This window comes from Polistes dominula, unplaced genomic scaffold, assembly GCF_049000335.1.
Source record: "Polistes dominula isolate Pdom_NZ unplaced genomic scaffold, Pdom_raw_medaka contig_15, whole genome shotgun sequence".
Taxonomy (NCBI): domain Eukaryota; kingdom Metazoa; phylum Arthropoda; class Insecta; order Hymenoptera; family Vespidae; genus Polistes; species Polistes dominula.
The window spans coordinates 8,855,925-8,878,926 of record NW_028300915.1 but is presented as its reverse complement, the minus strand read 5'-3'; the positions used below and the strand labels follow the sequence as shown (position 1 = coordinate 8,878,926).

The window sequence follows — 23,002 nt, the reverse complement described above, 5'->3', positions numbered from 1 at the left end:
ATATTTAATATTGTATAATAACGTTACATTATAATAAAATACTCTGAATTTTAGAAATATAGCGTTAAAAATTATTTAGTCCAAAGTAATTTGATTTTAATAAAAAAAAGTATAAAATTAATTTTTGTATTTAGTAAAAGATTTCAAAATGTCTTCCCAAAGTTAGCTATATATTTGTACTAATAATACAAATTATTTTGACCATGAAAACACATTTTATCTTAACAAAAAAAAAAACGAAAATTTAACCTTCAAAAAAAAAAACAACCCAGAATTCGAAATAAATAAAGAAAATTTAGGTTTAACGAGAAGAGTTAATGGAAAATTCGAGTGTGTGCAGCAAATAGTTTTAACTTATTCGTACGGTTGCGATAAAGTTTGGTTTCTCAACGAAATCGGTTGTATCGGGCCAAAGGCAAAAATTCCATGAGGTCGGACCGGTTCCTCCCGAAAAATTGGCGCCGAGTTGACCACGTTTCGGGTCAAAGAACGGCCTTGCCTCTTTCGCCCGTCGTCCCTCTCTAGGCCCCTTACTTGTCTGATACTCCTCCTTCAACTCTGCTCCTCGTGTTTTTCGCGTCTTTGCTCTCCTCCTCCTCCACCACATCCACCACCATATCCACCACCACCAAACACCTCTTTTTCTTCTTTCTTAACCATCATACAACAATCTCTATAGTGTCGACTAAACTCACACGAGTTCGCACTTCAGCGAAGCATCAGTGGCGTAACGTCATACGAAATGAAAAAGAAGAGAGGGAAATGAGATACACAAAAAAAAAAAAAAGAAAAAGAAAAAGAAAAAAGAGGAAGATAATGTTAACTCGTGAGGATTATATTGCGAGATTCTTCGTAAAGATTCGTCATCGCTTTTCATTAAAATCCTCTTAGAACGTGTCGACTTCGGTTAGATCATTTATTTTCCAACGAGATATTTTTATATTTGTAATTGTTCCTATTTCTGTGAGAAAAAAAAATAAAGAAAAAGAGTGGTGGTGGAGAGGAGGGGACAAAATAAATAAATAACTAAAAAAAAGGGGAAAAAAAATAATTTGAAAAAGGGCGAAACGTGTTTTAATCGTGCTCGAGCTCGATTATTTATGAGATCGTCTGTGATTTGTCGAGACTACTCGTTTATGGATTACTACTCTATGTTATGTATTGACTACTATATAATACCATATACTAGTATACTATCTACGTAAGAGTAAATGAACGGTAGAGAGTCTCGGTCAAGTTATGCGATCCGTTAATCTCAATTTTACTCGAATCCAAAGAGTTTACTTCGAGAAAGCTTGACTTTGAGGTATTCAATGCGCCGATATAAGTTATATGCAATATATGTATATATGTACATACACACCTTGCTACATTACCAGTCGATCGGATATAATTGTATCGGTTGGTGTTTATTTTTAAACGGGCCTTGAGATATTTCGAGATATCTCGAACAATTTTTTTGCAAACTTCTACGCGGGATATATATTATTAGGTCGGAAAGAAATTTTTCTACGTATTTTTCCGATAAGATGATGATTCCAGGATTGTATGTATAACTATGCCAATATTGATCGTATCTGACAATACTTTTATGTTTAATTTGTGATATTCATTTATTCTGTCGACAATTAACCCCTTGACCTACGCGATATCTGACAATTTCGTGTGCCATAAGAAACAAGAAAATCGGTCGCGCGCTGTGCCATTCAACTGTTCCGCTGCGTACCCGCTTTAAAACACATATTCTTTACCACGAGTCAGACTCGTGGTATTTGCTTATGGCACAAATTCTTTACCACGAGTCTGACTCGTGGTAAGAGGTCAAGGGGTTAAAACGTCTTGAAAATAAATAAAAATAAAGAAAAAATGTAATTATTGTAAAAGTCGATGAAATACCACATGGATTACAACAGTAAAGGAGTTTTGGTTTTATCTTAAAAATGGCAAAAGCTGGTCGTAAAAAATGTCAAATATTTTTTATTTTATAAAATTTGTTTAAAATGTGAAGAAAATACTTGTTTCACTTTTATATTAAAAACACGAATAAACTTTATTCACATTTCATTATATGAACAAATTTAATGCAAATGCGCGATTCCTACCTATCCTGCAAAAGCTTTGGTATAACAAAGATGGAACGCGATTATTACGCAAGCATCTTTCTCGGAGTAACTGAGGATAACCACTGTTGTGACGATATTATGATGGTGGGGGATGGTGTATTGGAGAAGGAGGAGGCGGCCGCCAAAAGTGAAATCGAGAAATGGAAGAGGACGAAGTCAAGGAGGCGTGCCTCCTTCGTATTATCTGGAAATGGGAAGTAAGAGCTATCGCTCACTTAACCTATCGATAAATTACAACCCTCTTACACAACTTTTCCTTATTTCTCATTGAATTCCTAACTTCCGTTTATCAGGCGCCTTTTGTCTTTTACTTAACCATTTATATTGTAATTATGCGAAAAAAAAGACATTTTTGAATAACTCATATAGTAAACCGTTTAAACAAAAATTAGAGATAATTAATAAGATAATAAACATTGTTATAACTTTTATATCATTGAACATTTATAATAATTGTTTTTATTAAGTGATTTTTTTTAGTTTTTAATTCTTATTAAATTATTAAATATAAAATGAGTTTAATATATCAAATGATATTTGTTGTATTAAATATTATCAAATATACTTTAAATATATAAAAACTTTAAATTTTGTAAGATTCGTGAAAAAAAACTGGACCGCTGGACTGACTGGACCGGGACTCGAACCACGGATCTTTCGCTTTCCGGGCGACTGCTCTTTAACCAATTGAGCTATCCAGGGCCCACCGACCAGATCCCTTCCACGAATGCTTAACAAGTTTGGCATGGAGGCGTTCGTCCCACAATTTTATACAAATGCTTTGATAAAAATTTTTATAAAAAATTTTAAAAGTGGTTATTATATTGTTTGTATTTAGGAGGGATGTTTGTGAAAGCTACGATGAATCTTTTCTTTCTGATATGTCCACTTTAATATAATACGAGAAAGAAGGAGAGGGATGCAAAGAGCAGCTTTTAAAAAGAGGGAGGGAGAGAGTTTGTGAGATAGAGAAAAAAAGGAAGAAGATAACCTTGACAACTGAAAAGAGTGCATGCGCTACGCGAAACTCACTTTTGTACGATTCGATTTCTGTTTTTTAATCGTTCTTTCCCTCTCCCTAAATTTTTTTATTTTTATTTTTCCATTAAAAGCGTCTTATATAATACACTTTACAAATTGAGATGGAAGATGATCAATCAAATGCGTCCTAGTGAAAAAAAAGAATTAGATAACAGATACAGCTTTACCAATGCCTCTTTGGAGGGCAACAATGTTGAAATACGAGAATTACGAAATTATTGAAAGATAGATCTCAAGAGAACAACTAATTATCGAAACTCGCGAATTTATTAAAATAAAAATTTTTGAAAATACGAGAGAAAGTGAATTTAGTATTTTAGTTCAAAATTCATGGACAAATTCAGATTAATTTTGAAATCAATTGCTCCTGAAATCGATCGATTCGATCGTTAAATTTATTAGCTAAAATATCAATAAATTCACTTGTTTGGCATACGAATATCCCCGAGCTAATGAATATCATTGTTTCTTAGTAACATTTAATGGATTTACAATAAATAAGATCAAATAGAGATAGTGATGGTTTTTTTTATTTACAAGGTCAAAGTTAGCGTTGAATTTTTTTCCACGTGCTTTATTAAATATTAAATCTTCTTTTAGCCCGTGCACCCCCTCCACCCCTTCGATCCTTCCCTTGTCTCGAGTTATAAATTTTAAAGAACATGAAATCAAAAAAAAGAAGAAACTAGAGAAAATACAGAAAGAAAGAGAGGTACAGGGGGGGGGGGGGAAATGTTTTTAATTATTGGGGTAAAAAGGGAACGCTACGACTTCCTGGTAAAATGGCGAGAGTTTAAACCGAGAAACGCAGTTTGTATTCTTACCGATAAATCATGATGCGATTAAACCATCACGTTAAATGCATAATTATACGTTGGCCGTTAGACTCACGTCTATTACCATACAGCGTCGTAATTCATGTACGCATGCGGAATGTCACACGGTGCTTCTTTTCCATCGAATCGACAAAAGGAGAAGAAAAAAAAGAAATAATGGTGGTGGTTTTATTAAATGAAAGTAGGTAATAATTATTTTGTAGAGGAGAGGACAATGATATTTTTATTACGCAATCATCGATATGCGGTAAATAATAATTGCAACATTTACCATACTGCTCCTTATTCTCATCCTACTCTTTTGAATGGGCTACCTTTAAGAGCAATTTCGTGTTCCCGATAACGTCTCGTTTGAAATTTCTATTCTCTTCCGCACACGAGCACATAATATTGTGTTTATGTACATATGTATGTATCACGTGTATACTTATTAATACCATTCTCTTGCATCAGAACCTTCTTCCAGCTATTACTACAACTACTACTACTAGTGCTGCTGCTGGTGCTATTCAGCACTCGCTACCTATCTACCTATACCTACTTACCTACCTACCGATAATTACAAGATGATCCTCATCATGTTTAAAGATCATTCGTAGTTGCGTTGCAGACGCAAGGATCGACGGATTCCAGTTATTACGATAAACCGATTGTCGTTCCTGACAAACCTTTTTCTCTCCTTTTTAAATGACGAGAATGGATACACGCGAGTGAGATGACCGCAACTTAATCGCCGGTCATCCGAGTTAACTTGAGTATTGGGAAAGGATATCGATCCGGGTTAATGATTATTACGTGCATCTCCCCTCATCTTTCCCTTTCTCTCTCTTTCTTTCTCGCCATAAAACTCACAATAATAATCGCTACTTAACCGATCGTTAAGAGAATTCTCCTTTTTACAATATCGAATCAGACCACTTCGATTTAAAACGCATTTAAAGTGGGGAAAGAAACCAACTAACGCGAAATACTCACAAATTACTTATTCTCGCTTTACAGTCATCCACTTTTTTTTGAAAAAGAAGACCGTGATCTGGGTCAGTGTGCATCTTTCGCGAGACGATCGAAAGTTACTCAATGGAGGATCGTTATAGTTTCTTTGTTAGAGAATGAGATTGTAAAAGTACGTTTATATCTTCTTCCAAAGCAACTGTTTAATACTTTGCGTGATCATGACGAAAAAAAAAGAAATAAGTAAAAAAAAAAGAGAAATAAAAAAAAGAACAAAAAAATTCGATCATTACTCTTAACATTTCTAACATACCATCAAACATCGAATACCAAGCGGATAAAATAAAAATAGCTAACTAACTCAACCTTTATCCCTCATGAAAGGATCTTCTCTCTAACAGTAACGATACGAAGAAGCAAGAAACGAGGACAATTCTTAGTCGTAGTGGTCAATAACTTGTAAGGATCATTAACGTCTTTCGATAGGAATACGTCGTGTGAAGTGATGTATGGACATATATAATGAATATCTACTACTCGGCATACAGTGGCACGAACAGACCAATCGCATTAGGAAACGACTGAAGGTTAATCCGGGTCGCTTCTTCCTCTACATACGTGAACGTACGCAAGAGACCCTCTCTCTTTTTCATTTTCTTTCACTCATTAAACATCCTACGTTAACACTACTGGTCAGGTGTCAAGGACTATCAAGGATCAACTGAAACGGCAGTAGTCACATTATGAAACTAGTAACGAATCACGTAAACATGGTGGTGTTGTATACTACCACCAAGCAAGCAAGCAAGTACCTATAGTAAAATTTATTGGATTATTTGCATATATGTTACAAGGTTGACCGATACAAGTGACAACGCACATCGCGTCGACATCATTAAATCCTGGACGACAAGAAACTACGCCATCGGTTCTCTCTTCTTCCGCTGAACACGCTCAACTCGCGTATTGTGTATAATATCCGGTGAGAGAAAGAGAAAAAGAAAGAGAAAGAGAAAGAGAAAGAGAAAGAGAAAGACAAAAACATCAAATAACACGAACAGAAGTATACGCGAATCGATCGAAGAAGACTTTTCGATTATATTATTTCATTTCGGGGTCGACGATCCTCCTAGACCTTGTCCTCGAAATTCGATTTTCGCAAAAGTCTTCAACTGTTTTGATATTCTTTTTCTTTTAATTTTTACTTTCCTTCCTTTCTTAATCTTATTTAAATTATTTTGATCTTCGATCACAAATATACCTTGGGCTCTTTATATATTGTCAGAATTTTGAGTAGTTTTTTTTTTTTTTTTTTTTTTAATAAATTGTATAAAAAAAAAGATTTAACTGTTCGATTAAGTTTAATCCTCGATTACTCTCGATTATGAATTGCAATAAATATCAATATGAATTTGATAATTTTGTAAAATATTAATCATCTCGTTTAAGACGGGAATCAATAAAAGCAGACATTTCAATACTAATTGCACATTTGTATTTCTTTAGTTACGGTACGATCAAGACTATTAATAACTCAAATGACCTAACTACATCTGGACTATTTCATTGATGAAAGCTTTAAAGAAGGGCGTAACGAGTTCATTCTGATCATGATCGATCGTATGATCGATTTATCGAGAAAAAAATAGCGGAAAGAATAAAAGAAAGAACCTTATGGATTTCTCGTATTATACTTCTGTTGTTGGATTGATGAAATCTTTCAGAAAAAAAAAAGAAAAAAGAAAAAAAAACATATAAAGAATCATATGTAAGTACTTACTAACGAATTTACACACATAGATATAGTATTTTCGAGAATGTTAACAACGATTTGTATCTTCACGGACGTGAGCAACTGACGAGACCCTGATATGATAGAAGAATCTTACACAAAAAAAAGAAAAAATTAAAAAATCAGAAACAACTTGCTTTTCACTCTCTCTCACGAAACATCCAATTAAATGGCTTCACCTTGCCCTCCCCACTCACTCTTTCATTTTCTTTTGCACGATCTCAACGATCACTATTTCTTCTTCATACAAAACACACACCACTTACATAATTTGTACTCGCACAGTACTACAAATTTCTTAATAGTCATGCAAAACATTTAAAAAGAAGTTTATTTTGACGAGCAACAGCGAGGAAGAAACATCGATGTGCGTTCTTAGACACGAGGATGACCTCGAACACGCGCGGCTGACCTCTACAAGAATGTCACTTCGAATTCCTACATTCATAATTGACGGATGCTCGCTCTAACGCGCGTACTTGAGCACGTACATTACATTCGAAACAACTTGGACAGTGAACAGAAAAGTTTGGAGTCTTAGGGTTAAAACAAAAAAGAAGGGGGGGAAGGGGAAAAGAGAGAGAGAGAGAAAAAGAGAAAAATGAGAAGAGGACGACGACGTCGTTGTCACATTCGAGAGAGTAACTTTTTCGGGAAGGTTCGTACCACCACGTTTATAGTGAATTAAAGAAATACGGAGAAATAGAAAAAGAAAAGAGAAAGGGAGAGAGAGAGAGAGAGAGAGAGAGAGAGAGAGAGAGAGAGAGGGAGAATAAAATTTTTCTCTCTTTTCTCCTTCCTCTTTTCGATGTAAGAAATAGGCAAGTCAAACGCGAGATGCATACGGAAAAACCAAGTCCAATGTCAAACGACTACGAACGGAGTCATATGTAACCTCCTCTCAACCCCCCCCCTCCATCTCCTTCTTCCACCGGACGTTTCTCCTCGCACAAACACCTCTTCTCTCTCTCTCTCTCTCTCTCTCTCTCTCTCTCATTCTCTTCTCGCCATTTGGAATAGTTTATTTTATTCATCCACTGCTGATGGTCGTTCATTGGAGAAAGGTTACGTAACGCTAGGCCTAAATACCAATCAGCACGTCCAGATTGGATATACTCTCGTCGAGAGATGCATCCAGATGCATCGTTCTTGCGTTCATCTAAAATTGAAAAAGCTCTTTTCTCTAAAAGAGAAAAAACATTTCTATTGTTTTTTTTTTTTTTTTTTTTTTTTAATAAATTAAAAAGAAAATGAAATCAGAAATCTTTCATGTCATTGTCTTATTATCGGTCATTGTCTTATTATTGTCAATTTTTTTATCTCTTGGTTGGACTTGACAATAAGATAATAAGACTGCGAAATGATGAGTTACTTACAAGAGTTCAGATGAGAGATCATCTTTAAGTTCTTTTTTTATTTTTTTTTTATTTTTTTAAAGAGTAATTGAAAGAAGGAAGAAAGAGACAAAGTAAGAGAGAAAGAGAAGGAGCAAAAGATCGATTTAGAATTGTCGAGTTTTAAGATCCGTTGCGAATCGTGCGATGCGTTCGTTCGCTGACATAATTTTATTAAATTACGCTGTCTTAAAGGTGGTATGGAAACACCTTAAGTAATATTCGCCGGACTACGTAAAACGCCTGTGTACGACTTGACAGCTACGCCGTAACTGATATTACGAAATGTTGCAAAACTTTCATGAGGCACGTCACGAGAGAAAGAGAAAGAGAAAGAGAAAGAGAAAGAGAAAGAGAAAGAGAAAGAGAAAGAGAAAGAGAAAGAGAAAGAGAAAGAGAAAGAGAAAGAGAAAGAGAAAGAGACTGAGAAAGAGAAAGAGAAAGAGAAAGAGAAAGAGAAAGAGAAAGAGAAAGAGAAAGAGAAAGAGAAAGAGAAAGAGAAAGAGAAAGAGAAAGAGAAAGAGAAAGAGAAAGAGAAAGAGGGCTTTTTACGTTTCCACTTGTTTTTGTTCGTGGAACAATTAACGATTTCTAACAAGGGATACTGGAAAACAACAACAAAATAACAAGCAAATAACACCACCTACTCAACAGGATTGCTTATGTTAGATGAATGTGCATTTAAACGAAACGTAGTATTTGCTAAAGTATTTATTCACATTATAAATAATCATAATGACAAGAGGTTACCGTCGTATTGGTCAGGAATAGTCAGAGTTTCAAAATAACAATTAACTTGGCAAGTGGATAAAAACGGTATATCATTCGCGAATAAACGTAGGAAAACTATGAAACGAATGAACAAACGGTTTAAACGCGAGCTGAGATATGTAAACAACGAATAGAAAATGTTGTCACGTCTTATCAAAAGTATAAATATCTTTCATGAGAATTATACAAGGGAGAACATCGATATTCCCACGAATTATGTTTAGAAAGTCGAGAGGTTTGAGAAATAACCTGTGAATGTCTTTTTAATGTTTCATTTACGAATTTTTCATTTCTTTTTTACGTAGCATCAAAAAATATATCAATTAATGAAACGTAAGAATTAACTCGTAAGATACTTTCTAGATTTCTCGAAGAGTAAATCATCCTATTTAATTTCGATTTGTCGACTAATTGATCGATTCATAGATTTATGAAGCAAAGTTTGATTAAAAAGAAAAAAAAAATTCCCAACCGTGGCACTAATTTCAAAAGTTAGACACCGTAACGAGAGTGGAACAATAAAAGTGGTTAGCTATTCGTCCTTGCCAAGGTATGCACTTAAAAGCTTGAAAACGAAACGCGCCTGTGAAACATTAGTATGTTGAAAGCGATATATCGTAAACGATCTAGCATAATTTATTTTTCTGTAATTTATTCGACGTTTTTTTTTTTTTTAAATTGATGCTTCTGTTGTGCTCGACTACCAGAATATGTTCTACATTTTGTAATTATACTAGAAAAGAAAAAAAGAACAAAATATCGGTTAATGCGATTAGGATGAATCAGCATGATTTTATATTAGACAAGAATTTAATATCATTCAATTTATATAGCAAACTTTAAAATATTGCACCAACGAAATCAATCTTTTTTTTCACTTTTGTTCTGTTTGATCGTTTACAAAATCATACGTAATCCAAGATAAACTTAAAAATATATTAAATAAAATAAGAAGTAAGGAAATAAGATAACAAGATCTTTCATCGAAAAATGATTTCTTTCTTCTTCTTTTTCTTTGTTTTATTTATTTTTTCCTAACTTTAAACGTAATTTCTTCATCGTACGAAACCGCTTAAAGGTTAAAAAATGAAGCGAAATTAAAGAAGGGTGAGGAATTCTCGTTAAATTGTTCGGTAAGTTCTTCCATCCGTAAAGTAGTTTCGAGTAACGAAACAATTATGGTGTTTTCGAATACATCGTTACATTAAAATAAAAAAAAAAAATAAAATAAAATAAAATAAAATAAAATAAAATAAAATAAAATAAAATAAAATAAAATAAAATAAAATAAAATAAAATAAAATAAAATAAAATAAAATAAAATAAAATAAAATAAAATAAAATAAAATAAAATAAAATAAAATAAAATAAAATAAAATAAAATAAAATAAAATAAAATAAAATAAAATAAAATAAAATAAAATAAAATAAAATAAAATAAAATAAAATAAAATAAAATAAAATAAAATAAAATAAAATAAAATAAAATAAAATAAAATAAAATAAAATAAAATAAAATAAAATAAAATAAAATAAAATAAAATAAAATAAAATAAAATAAAATAAAATAAAATAAAATAAAATAAAATAAAATAAAATAAAATAAAATAAAATAAAATGAAATAAAAATAAAAATAAAAATAAAAATAAAAATAAAAATAAAAATAATAAACTAAAATAAAATAATTGATCTGAAGCGGAGAACAAGAGTAGTGGTGGATTTATCGTCTTAAAATATAAACGAGAAGACAAAAAAAATCACGTAATGTGTTGGTAATAGTTTTAAAAGGGCTTCATACTTGTTGCTTTTGTTTAGGACAACACATTAGCCGTGAGGAACCATGACCTAGATAGCATCGTCGAACAATGATCGCGAAGTAAAAAAGTTTTCACTTCAATAAAAAAATTGTCAAATAAATCCTATGTCATCGTTTTTAGAGAGAACCATTGTCTTGAAAATTCGTATCAAACCGGTGCAACTCACTTCGAAACACCTTCGAAGTTTCTAGAACGTGTTGACGAGCTTCTTTTTCGCTGGTCTCTACACAATTGCGATAGAAAGAGTGGAACTCGTCATTAGAAGATAATTTGCTCGACGAGGTAGGCCCTATTGCGACAGCAATTAATAGGCTACCGTCGTTAGCGAACACATTACCGACGTTTATTAAATTATTATCTTCTTTCTTCTTTTCCTTTTCAATTTAAAATTCACGAAAATCTGGTCAGTGTCGAGAAATAAATGAGAGAGGTTTTTTGTTAGTTTTTTTTCGTTTGAACGAACAAAATCAAAATCGATTGCGAATATATTAAGAGTGGATAAATAATAATAATAAATAATATGTATAATAATTGAATGGGTTGCAAAGTTTTGAGCTTAACATAAAAACAATTTATTTTTTTATTATTTACAAAAAGAAATAAATGTTTTTTAGTTGAAACTCAAAAATTTTCAATTCACTTTCCTATAATAGTAATAATAATAATAATAATAATAATAATAATATTAATAAATATTATATTTAAAAATAACATGTATGTGCATATGTGTATTTACCTATAAAAAGAAATGCAATCATTTTTATTATCCAAATATCTTAATTTATCGTCATGGTAGGAATTTAATTCGAGGCAAGAAGAATTCGACTGGTGAAGAGTGTAAAAATCGAGGAGAAAGAGAATCTCTCAACATATACATGTACTTTTGTTCGTTGTACAATAAAAGAGTTGAACGTGTGCAAATAGTATGCGTTTATATATAAACAGGCTTGCATAATAAATCAAGCAGCATTAAATGACATCAGTTTGATATATGAATGTGATTCTTTTTGTCTTTCGCGATAAATACGGAATTTGTAGTTAATGAGAAAAAAGGGTAATATAAAAACATTACTTCTTTTTATTTTTGCCACTTTTGACAGTTGGTCTAGGCCGATAAAAAGTTTTTTCTCATCCGTCCATGACCCACATGGGGGTCTCAAATGCCACTTAAATTTTTTTATACGATTATTATGATAAGAGGGTGAGAAACAAAAACACGTATATACTTTTTCTTGACAAGGGACACAATAACTGTAATTTATCACGATTAAAAAGACTCGGGATAAGGAATTAATTTTCATCTCGTGAAAAAAAAGAAATAAAAAATTTTAAATACGTGCGTGCATTATTACGAAGACCATTTTGCCATAAATGATTACAGGATGTTACTCCCACACAAAAAGAAAAGAAAAAACTTAAGAAGAAACAAAAAGATAATAATAATCATCATTAAAGAAAGGGTTACTTGACCGGTGTTTTTTTTGGTTTAATGGGATTAAAAAAAAGAACGATTCAAAAATTCGCGAGTAATAGATTCGATTGATTCGATGAAGGAGTTGGTGAGATTTCCCGCGGAAACTGCGTACACACTCTCTTTGCTACCTTGATTACGTAAGAGTGGTCCGCCTTCGGGTGATCGAGTGAAACGTTTCCACGATGGAAGAGAAGTAAGTCTGGGTTGCGTCTTAATACGCATTCAAAATCGAGTTTTCAATGAGAGGGAAAGAGAAGGAAAGATAAAGAACGAACGAACGAACGAACGATGGACGGACGGACGGACGGACGTAACTATGTACGGATGAAAAAAGAGAGAATCGAACGAGAAAAAGAGAGAGAGAGAGAAGAAAGAAGGGGTCATTTTAAGTAACAGTAATATTGTTTCCATATCGTACATTACGATTCTCTCTCATTTGCCCGGCACCCGCGCTTTTCCCAGACAGTAATGTAAATTTAAAATCACTTGTAAAGAGACAAAGATAGTAAACAAGAGAAAAAGAGAGATAGAGAAAAGAATGATAATAAAAAAAAAGAAGAGAGAGAGAGAGAGAGAGAATGTGTGTGATATCTGAGAGCGTCAGGATGGTGCTTCCATGACCCAGATAGCACTGGGTGCCGTGCATCCTCCGCACGAAAACAAGGATGCGAGGATACCTCTACGGAAGGATATTTGAGAGGAGTCAAGCCTTCATATCCTTTTGTTATATCTTCGATTCTTTATTTTCGAATTTCTTCAAAAGAAATATTCTTTTCTCTTCTTCTTATTTTTTTTTTATCTTTCATCATTTTCATTTTCTACTTCCCCTCCTTCTTTTCCTTATCAAAACCCGTATTTTGTCGTTTACTCGTCAACAACGCGGACGAATCGTCGTCGATAGGTTATTTTCTCTTCACGGGACCAAGAATCAAGCTACTGGGACAAGGTTGCCAGGGCCCATAACTATCGTACCGCTGGCACAAAACAATACGTGTCTTCATAGCAAGCTTTGGCTTCGTCATGGTTCTTTCTCTCCCTCTCTCTATCTCTCTCTCTTTCTTTCTTTTACTTCTTTGTATTCCTTTATCTCTATCTCTTTGTCGAGTACGTACTTACTTGTACGTAAATCGTCGAGTAATTAAATCAATTCCACATCGTTTAGTTTACAAACTGTTTTTTATGGAAATTTTAATGAATTGAAATTATGGAATTTTATGAAATTAACCTTCTGAGATAAGAATAGTGATTATTCACTTATCTTGTCATGCTTCTCAGTCGATTATTTTAATTTGTTATTTGATAAATAAATAATTTTACTTTAATTTATGTAATCTAACTACGAATTTAAACAAATAAGAATGAACTTGCCACAACAATAAAAAAAATCTAACTCAAAAGGTTCAACGCCTCAATGAAAATACAAATTCAGTAAATTCATTTAATGAAACGAATTAATTTCAATGAAATCATCCAACGGAAATGCGACAACACAATACTTGTTTCTCATTAAATAACTAGCAGTAATAGCAAAACAGTAACAATAACAACTAAAAAAGAAAGAAAAAAGTGAGGTGTATCGACGCAATACGTTAAACACGTTGAACATGCTGGATCCTCGTAGGTCCCTTCCCTCCTACCAAGTGCGCTTCCGTGGGATCGACAAGGCCCCCTCTTTCTTCCTTTTCTTTCGTGAATATCGCGTGCGGGGGTCAAATCCTCTCCCTCTCCCTCTCCCTCTCTTTTAAGCCCGTTTTTTCCCGGCGAGAAAGCACGGGACGCTCCTCCGCTGGAATCACTCGATCCCCCGCAAATGCCGACACTTGCCGCCGTTTCGATCTTTGAATACCGTGGCATCGCCACGACGATGACCAGTCTTCGAATTACGAGCGAATCCCGCTTATCTCCCTGGTGAAACCGGTGCTAACACCACCGACACAACACAACCATATTTCTCAAGAAAATAAAACTTTGTTATTTTCATTTTTATTATTTTTTTGTTTTAATTTATTTATCTACTGTTCTCCAACGAATTGGATTATCCTCTGTGTTCTTTGATTAAAAGAATTTTTCTTTTTATAATTGCTTTAAATATATAAAGTTGTTAAGTAAGTTGTTTTCTTATTAAGGAATTAGTCAACTATTTTTTTTTTCGTTTTGGTTTTGTTGTTTGTGTGTTTGAGAATACATTTTTTTTTATTTTACTTACAATTTGTGTAAAAACAGTACTCGCTTGGGTGTCCTCTCTTCTTTGGAAAGGAACTGCTTGGTTTTATCGCCGATCGCTATGTCGGTGAGTAAAAGTGCTTACTCTATTCTTTCCTCCTTTGATTATGTTTATCTCTTTTTACTAATTAGCAGTGTATTACTAAGCTGGTGCAAAACGATCTACGTGGATATCACTGACGCGCGTGATAAATGTTTTCTAAAACGTTACGTGGTTGTCGTCGGGGTGGATAATAAGTGTTACCACGGTTCACATTGTTATTGATGAGAATAAATCGAGGACGCTGTCGTAGAAACAATTAATACCACCGTAATCATTATCGATATCTTTTTATATGGTTGCACGCTGAACAGATGTTTTTCTTTCTTCATAAAAAAAAAAAAAAAAAATAAATAAATAAAGGATTTTTAATTTAAAATAATTTTTTACATTTTTCATAAATTATTATAAATCAATAGGTCAATAGGTTAGATCGAAATGTTCGATCATTCGACATAGAAAGGAATCTAATATTCCAACAGGTAATAAGATTCTCGACTTATGAATCATATTTTATCGATAAGTATACCTAGAGTCTAATGAAAATAAATCGAGTTTAGAAGCACACAAGATAAATTGACGTGGGCGGTATAGAAACGTGCACGATCGCGTGGCACCAATTTCAAACAATATTTAAGTACAACATAATAAAATAGTAAATTCTCATTTATTTTTTAGATCAAAATAGATAATGAAATTGTTTAAAGTTCATTTAAGAACAGTTACATTTCATATCAACGATTATTGAGTATCATTAGGTCAATCACACGTTCGTGGATTTTAATGCGACCGTGACACTTGCTAAGAAACAATGCGAGTCACGTATCGAGTCAGCGTTGATTGACTTCATCGTGATTTATAACGTAAACGATCTAAGCCATACGTTGGATCGTCTATAAGTTTTCCCTTGAACGTATGTATCTATGGTCGACTCGTTTGTACGTATAAATGGCCTAGTCACAATGTAATTAAATTTTTCTACGTATGATAAGAATAAATTTCATTTGAATCTTCGTTATCTTAATTACAAGTTAAATGTGAAATCATTTATCATGGTTTAATAAAATTTCAACGACGTACATTTCTATTTATCTATCATCTAAAATGAAGATAATCCTCAAAGGATAAAGATTCTATGAGTGTACGAAGTAAGGAAAGAAAAAAAATTAATCGTGACGTTTACGACAATATGATAATGACCGCGGTAGTTTAATAGTTACAGACCTACACAACAACAATAAGAACAACAACAAGAATAAAGTAGATGGTACACGAAAGAACCAGCTGACAAGAGAAGCGTGAATGAGAATCACACGCATTACGTTACTTTGGTAATCCGAGATTGGTATTGTCAGGAAATATTACGAAACTTCTTACCGAGATTGGTAATATGTGTAATGCGAGTAACCCGCGTAAATTTCATTGCGTTGACGGGCCTCTAGCAGCGTTAAGTCACAAAGAAATCGAGGATACGACTATAAATTAGACTTGTCGAACGATCGAACCAATAAACGAATAAACGAAAGAACGAAAGAACGATCGATTGATCTTTCGTACTCTTTGCTCAACGATCCCGACGAATTTATTAACGATCAAACTGATTTTACATGGTCCAGTTGTTTCACTTTGCTACAGAAATGTTATCCTTATCAAGAGTCTGAATATCACCAGAGTTTTTCCACTTACAATTAGTTTAAGTTAAATTCTGTTGTTAATACGAAAAATGAAATCTTATTTAAAGGATGAGCTCGATCATGGGAAATAAGTGTTGCTTAAAATTTAGTCATGGACATAAGTGATAGCATTTGAAATAGCCATGACCCAAACTCGTTGAGAAAACGCGGTTGTGAATGCAAGGATTCCATTAAATACGCATTTCTCGAATCGTTTATAGTGAAACAAATTTTATGAAGAATATTATATATATATATTATTATATTAACACATTGCGTACGGGTCACGAGATATCTCGTTTTCATGATTTAATTAATGATGGAATCAAAATTTGATTTTCTTATTACTAACGTAATAAGAAAACACCAGGTTAACGGAGTCTCGTGTATTATCCTAATCTCTAATTAACGAAAAAAATTAATGTTATATTAATCAATGGATCATTACAGCTATTGCAACAGTAGCTCTGTATCCTACCTACGCAAACAGTGTGCCGTACGCAATGTGTTAATATTATATATATAATATTATTCTCTCTTTTATTCTCGCGTCGAATAACTCAATTCACTTTCGGAAGTGGTTCGCATTATGAAAGTGACTGTGGAAAAGTCGTATACACGCTTCGTTGAATATGGTAACTGCCACGACGTCGTTCAAGCATTTCAGTTCGCCGTAGGATATCGACCGAAAGGATTTAAATATTTCATTTTTATCCCTTTTACTAATTTTTTTATTCTATTTATCTCTTATTCTCTTCCGAAGCGATCAACAAGGAATGACTTTGTTAGATTTACCAAAAAAGAAAATATCAATGAATCGAATACGAAAAGAGATAATTGTCTTTCGTAATTCGACAAGAAAATCGATGATATTGTCGGAAGAATTGAAAATAAAATCAATTTCGTCGATTTGTTTGAATTAAAAGTTACAATTGAGTTGTTTAGAGTAACATTTTTCAATAGGATGCAAAGAGGACGGCGGTAATAAAATAGGATATACGTGCGGATTGAGATTGCAATAGAGAAAGGGTTTAGCCTTGACAAGAGCGGATAACTCTCCCTTGTCCGACACGCTAATCGATTTGTTCTAACGTACTACGTATGTACTTATACATAAGAATATATAGAAGAAATGTTAGTATTAGATCATGTAGTTCGAGCGAGGTACATAATTTTCACCGAACAAGGAAATATCGTCGTGCGTATCTTACCAAGTGAGTCAATCTATGGATAGGGAGATATGATACTTTATTCTACTCCATCTTATTCGAAAGGTCAGAATACCGACATCTATCGCTCAGTTTAAACTGGCGGTGTTAATTTTAACGGAATCACCGCGAGAATGATAAAAAGATAAATAAATAGATATATAGATAGATAGATAGATGAATAGATGAAAAGACAGACAGACAAACCTTCGATGTCGTATTTTTCTTCTTCAACTTGTCTTAAATTACTTAAAGCGAAATAGCCGACTAGTTTAACACTTAATGTCATACGCCTGCCACCAACTATACACATCAACGAGACACTAACTCTGATAAAGAGATAGACGAGCGTTATTGCGTATTAGACGTGTGGTTAAGAGCACCCTTGGAATTTGGGACGTTGTAACGAACCACGAGAATTGCGATCTTTCTTTCTAGTTTTTTAGTTGTCTTTTAACTTTTCTTTCAAGTGTTGTCTTGTTGTCATTGTTTTCATAGCAGCTGTTTGTTACGATAACAAAAGACTGTGAACGAGTTCTCCATATTATAATTCACCTCGCTGAAAGTAGATCAATTTAGTTACGCCTAGCAAGGTATAACAACACTATTCTGTTATATTGTTTCTCTATTGTAGGCGTATCTCGTGAGTCTTCTTATACCTTAAAAACACTATGATTCATCTTTATCTACTATTGTTTCGAGTAAATGTTCACATTACGTTTTAATATTTATATTTTATTGTCTCGTTAATTCAAAAAATATCAAAGAAATTTAAATTAATTGATTCGTAATAGTTCTTTTTTTCTTTCTTTCTTTTTTATAAACAATTTCGAATTGCGATACGAAAAGTACTGTTTGAATTTAGGCAAGTTTCTGTTCCCAATCCTGTTGGCCACGTTCTTGCGTAATCGCGAAACGCGTTGTGCGGATATTTATAACGGCGCCACGCCAGACCCGTCACGGTTTCTCATCTTACGCCTTTCTTTATCGAAGTTACACCAAGTGGTGCGTGTGCTTTGGAATGGTGCGTACTAAAGAAAAAGAAAAAAACAACAAGAAAATATTTTAATACGAAAAGAATAAATCTTTGCTCGGAAGAAAAGAGAGAAAAAGAGACTTTGTAGATAATTCGATATGATCTGAAAAGAAGACAAGATAGGCGCCCACACTTTTTTTAAAATATTGAATTGGTCAATAAGGAATGTCAAAATTTACGATATACAAAATATTTGTTTTGCTGATTTAGATAAAAACTACTATAATATATTATAGTGCTATTTATTAAAATTTAAAATACCAGATATATTTTTATTATACAAAATACAAAAATGTGTGTTACTGCGTATGTAAATGTAAATTACTGAAAGATTGATGAAAAAAAATGTAAGGAACTATAAGAAGAAGTACTACCCTACGACGATTTCAACAAGACACAAACAAATATCTCGGTATAATAAAAAGTCATGATACGACATTGCCGTGACCACGACTATAGCTCGTTTATTTGGCGAGATGCCATGGTCAGATTACAAAGTCACGTCGTGCTTGGTGACTTTTAATGTCAGTTGCTGTCTCTTTATATATACATATCTTTTTCTTTCTTTCTTTCCTTTTTTCAGTAGTATGCTCAAACAAAGGTAATAGAAAGAGAGATATTTCTTTACGATTAGAAGTTTTTTAGTCCTACGATTAGCATGATCATTTTCATCTAAACGAAGTATGATTCTTGTCTCGCGAGAATATAAACGTTGCTAAATAAGATTCTGTTTGAACAAGTTATTATAATAACAGTAGTATAGATGATTGAGAACATCCAAATGACGTAAACCAAGTGCGAAATAATTTTGACTTATCAATCTTATATTTGTATATTTTTTTTTTTTAAGAAAATATTTTTTATTATACAAATTCAACAAAAATTCTTTCCTCTTGTGCGTACAACCGAGATTATCTCGGTGATAATAAATAATTCAATTCGCGAGGACTTAACAAAGGTCATGGTATTATCGTATTACGACTACGCACAAATTAGCAAGTCTAACGATGTCATTATTATAACAAAATGCAAAAATAAATCGATAAGCCTGCCAAGTATCTTTGAATCCCCCTCTTTTTTTTTTACATGTTCATAAGCTTGATTCTGTGTTCTCGTTAAAGTTTCTAAATGAACGGAAATCGAGAACACATGATTTGTCATATGACCGATTGAGAATAGTGGGTGTCCTTAGACAATTTCTTTCCGATCTATTTCACGTAGATACATTATTTCAATATTCATTAGAATATACGAAGTTATGAGTACATAGAAAATCTACTTTTATTTCTTTTTCTCACAGGTTTGTCATAATTACGTATGTAGTAAACTAAAAGAAAATAAATTTATCGACATAATTCGTAATAAATTATAATATAAATTCAATATTTATTTATTTATGGTTATTTAATTAAAATTATTGAACCAAGACAAACAAATATTTGTATAAGTTCTTTAATATTTATAATATCAAATTAATCGTAGTTATTATTTATACATAAAAATATAATTTTTATTAAAAATAATTTATAAATAAGTAAAAATAAACTGTCGTTATGTTTAGTGTTAACATAATAGCCTTGTATCAATAGCCTAGCATTTCGATCGTATTTAGAATAACAAGATATGGATTGTAGTATTCCGGTTCAAAGTGATTATGCGTCAGCATGGATCAGACAGTGAAAGACAAGAGAAATCTTAATGACAGGACTTCAATTCTTGCGACACGGAGAGTTGTTTCGAGTGATTCGTGATATACGAGAGTATACGTAGGTTTAAATAAATGGGCAAGATGAGTTTGTCACGGGGAACGGCAATGGTCGCCCTTTGAACATATATAAATAAAAAAAAATAAAGGAAAATAAAAAGAAAAAAAGTGTAAAGGAGAAAATAAAAAAACAAAAAAAATTCATTAACTAATATTTATGTATGAGACGTTACATTCCACGTAACCTTTTCTTACACACTTGGTAAGCGGGATGATAGCAAAAGGAAAAGTAACACACGATCGACGCGGCAATGAGAGGTTTGTTATGCAAGCATAGATAATATTACTCGAGTAAGGTCTACGACCAAGGTATACGAGAATGTGCATGATCTTCAAGATTCCTTTTAATACATCTAACACAACATTTAATACCTGACTACTCAAAGTTATTCAGTAATTCATAATCCACCATGATTTTCTCCCATTAACGTGCATTCGAACATTTTAATATTCTTTACTTTAAATATATACTACACACCAAAAGCTTCGATTCACTGTTTAAATTCAGAGAAATAGAATATTTAATCCTCTATATCTTTGGAGTCATATATCAATAAATTAATATTATTTTTTAATGTAATTTTCTTTCCCAATGTGGTGCATACATATAATAGTTTATAATATTTCTCTTGTAACCAAAATAAGATTTTTTATATCGATTATCAACTCTTACTTGAATATGGAAGTAAGTTAGAAAGTATCTTTAAAAGTTTTTAATTTACAGTTAATTTGTATTTAGAGAATTATATTTGTTAATTTCGAGTTATATAAATTCTTTTAAAGTCACGAAAAAATCAGACTTTAACAAAAATCAACAAACAATTCCAAAAATTTTGGAATATACTGTATGATTATACCATGATGATGATGATGATGATTATAGTAAATTGAATGATTATACTAAAATGTGCATAATTCGGATGAAAAATTAATTCAATTTACGTTTAAACACAAGACACGATGTCTAAGAATTTAAGATATATGAGAACAACGAAGAAAGATCACAATAGGAATATTAAAGATAAGCGTTTATAAATAACTACGATGAGTACAATTACCTTTCATATCGAGTACAGTGATCTCAGAAAGATATCTGAAAGAAGCCACGTCATTCGAAATATCTTCCTAATTTTCTAAGGATCCTTTTCTTAGTGAAGGGGGAAACAAGTGGTTGGATTAGCATAACTAAGGGTTAAGTGTGGTTCCATGTTTGCACGAAGGCGTTCTTTGCGCGTGTCTACTTCCACAAAAGAATAATGCCGGCTCGTATTTCGTTTTTTTAAAGGAGTTGCTCATTCGAACCATGTCACATAAAAACTGGACACATTTAAAGGATTTCAAAGTATGGGATAATCAATCCCAATCGCGTGTTATTTTTGTTTCTTATTTTTTAATAAATAAAATAAAATAATAAGAATAATTAGAAAGACGATCTTCTTAAAGCAAAAATCGATCGAATTTAATTGCTTTTAAAAAAATTGGACATTGGTAAAGGTCCAGGATCCTTTCTCTTCGTTCTATTTCTCACTTTTTTTTGTTGCTGTTAAATTTATTTATTTTTCTAATTTTATTACCAAGTGCGAATGTTGCTTTTTTCTTATCGTATTTGAATTTCTTTTTTTATTTTTTATTTTTTATATTCTTCTTATAACGTGTTAGTTGAATCACCGTATTAAACGAAAATAGGTATTACAGGATGAATTATAAGATATTACAGCACGCTTAATGGATATGCAACAATCGATAATACCCTCGAATTGACCGATCGATTGACGTTGACAAGGGTGCTATCGAGTTATCTTCTTCTTTTCTTTTTTTCTTTTTACCTCGAGGCTCATTATCCTTCTTTTCTTGTTTCTTTCTTTCAACCCAGTCTCTTAAATCAGCACTTTAAGTTTGTGCAACCAATTCGAATAGCAAGACAATCTTAAGATATGAGAAGTTGATGTTGTGACTTGTGAATATCGTTGTGGTTACTATTACCAAACAATTAGCTACATTGCTTTCTTTCTTTCTTTGTTCTTTATTTCTTTATTTTTTTTATTTTCTTTCTACATTTGTACCCACTGAGTGATTTTTGTGGTCCACAAATTTGTCGTATCTCGTCATTCGACTAAATAAATACACACATACACACAAACAAATCGTTCCTGATTCCTTTTCATTCGTTTTTTACAGTAGCGATTCTCCGTATGAGTTTCATATTTATTACAACATTACTCGAATTTCCAAACAAAAGATAGGACTAACACCATGAAAGGGCAAGAACGATTTCATTGTACAAAAGATACCGCGCGCTACTGTTCTCTGTTCGTTCCTCTAAAGTACTTACTTACATACGTAGATATATTTATCTTTCGTATTCAAGCAATGGGAAAGTAGTCCTCAAGCGATGTAAAATAAGAACGCATCAGTATCAGTTTCGCGATTACCTTAACTGATTTATTTTTCTTTTCGTAACCATCCTACTTTTAATCACGCTATAAAGATAAATTACGTCATAAAGAAGACTCTCGATGTAATGTTTGGTTAGTATTACACGACGATGATGATGTTAATATTGCTATGATATCATGGTGCCAAAAGAATGCGACGAATACTTCGTAAACTTCATCTTCATCTTCATTTTCTTAAAGAACAACGAAAAAACATCTCGCGATTTCTTTCGTGATGTCGCGCTAACGCGTTTCGTGCGATTAACCTCGTTTCGAGGTGACGTCCTCGCTACTGAGGGCAAAAGAATACATAAGTATATAAGCTCTCGTGTTACGATGATTATGGTTGGTAAAAAAGGCCAGTGGTACTAAGAGACCAGGTCAATTAACAGAACGAAATGGTTTTTGAACACTTCCTAACA

General features: G+C 32.6%; 2 protein-coding genes across 3 annotated transcripts in view; one reads left to right on the top strand and one right to left on the bottom strand.

Annotated features, from left to right (window-relative positions):
- The window catches only part of nudC (nuclear distribution C, dynein complex regulator), an 84,886-nt gene that overhangs the window by 7,636 nt on the left and 54,248 nt on the right, over nucleotides 1–23,002 (bottom strand). The window lies entirely within an intron of this gene.
- Nucleotides 14,070–23,002, top strand: part of LOC107069595 (uncharacterized) — a 61,194-nt gene continuing 52,261 nt past the window's right edge. The window contains exons 1-2 of one of the 2 annotated variants that reach the window (XM_089170176.1): nucleotides 14,070–14,305; nucleotides 14,424–14,490. In XM_089170176.1, the coding sequence (XP_089026302.1) occupies nucleotides 14,485–14,490 (6 nt within the window). In that variant the 5' untranslated portion in view covers nucleotides 14,070–14,305; nucleotides 14,424–14,484. Of the gene's footprint in view, nucleotides 14,491–23,002 lie in introns of both variants that reach the window. The other variant, XM_089170175.1, reaches the window with a different exon arrangement.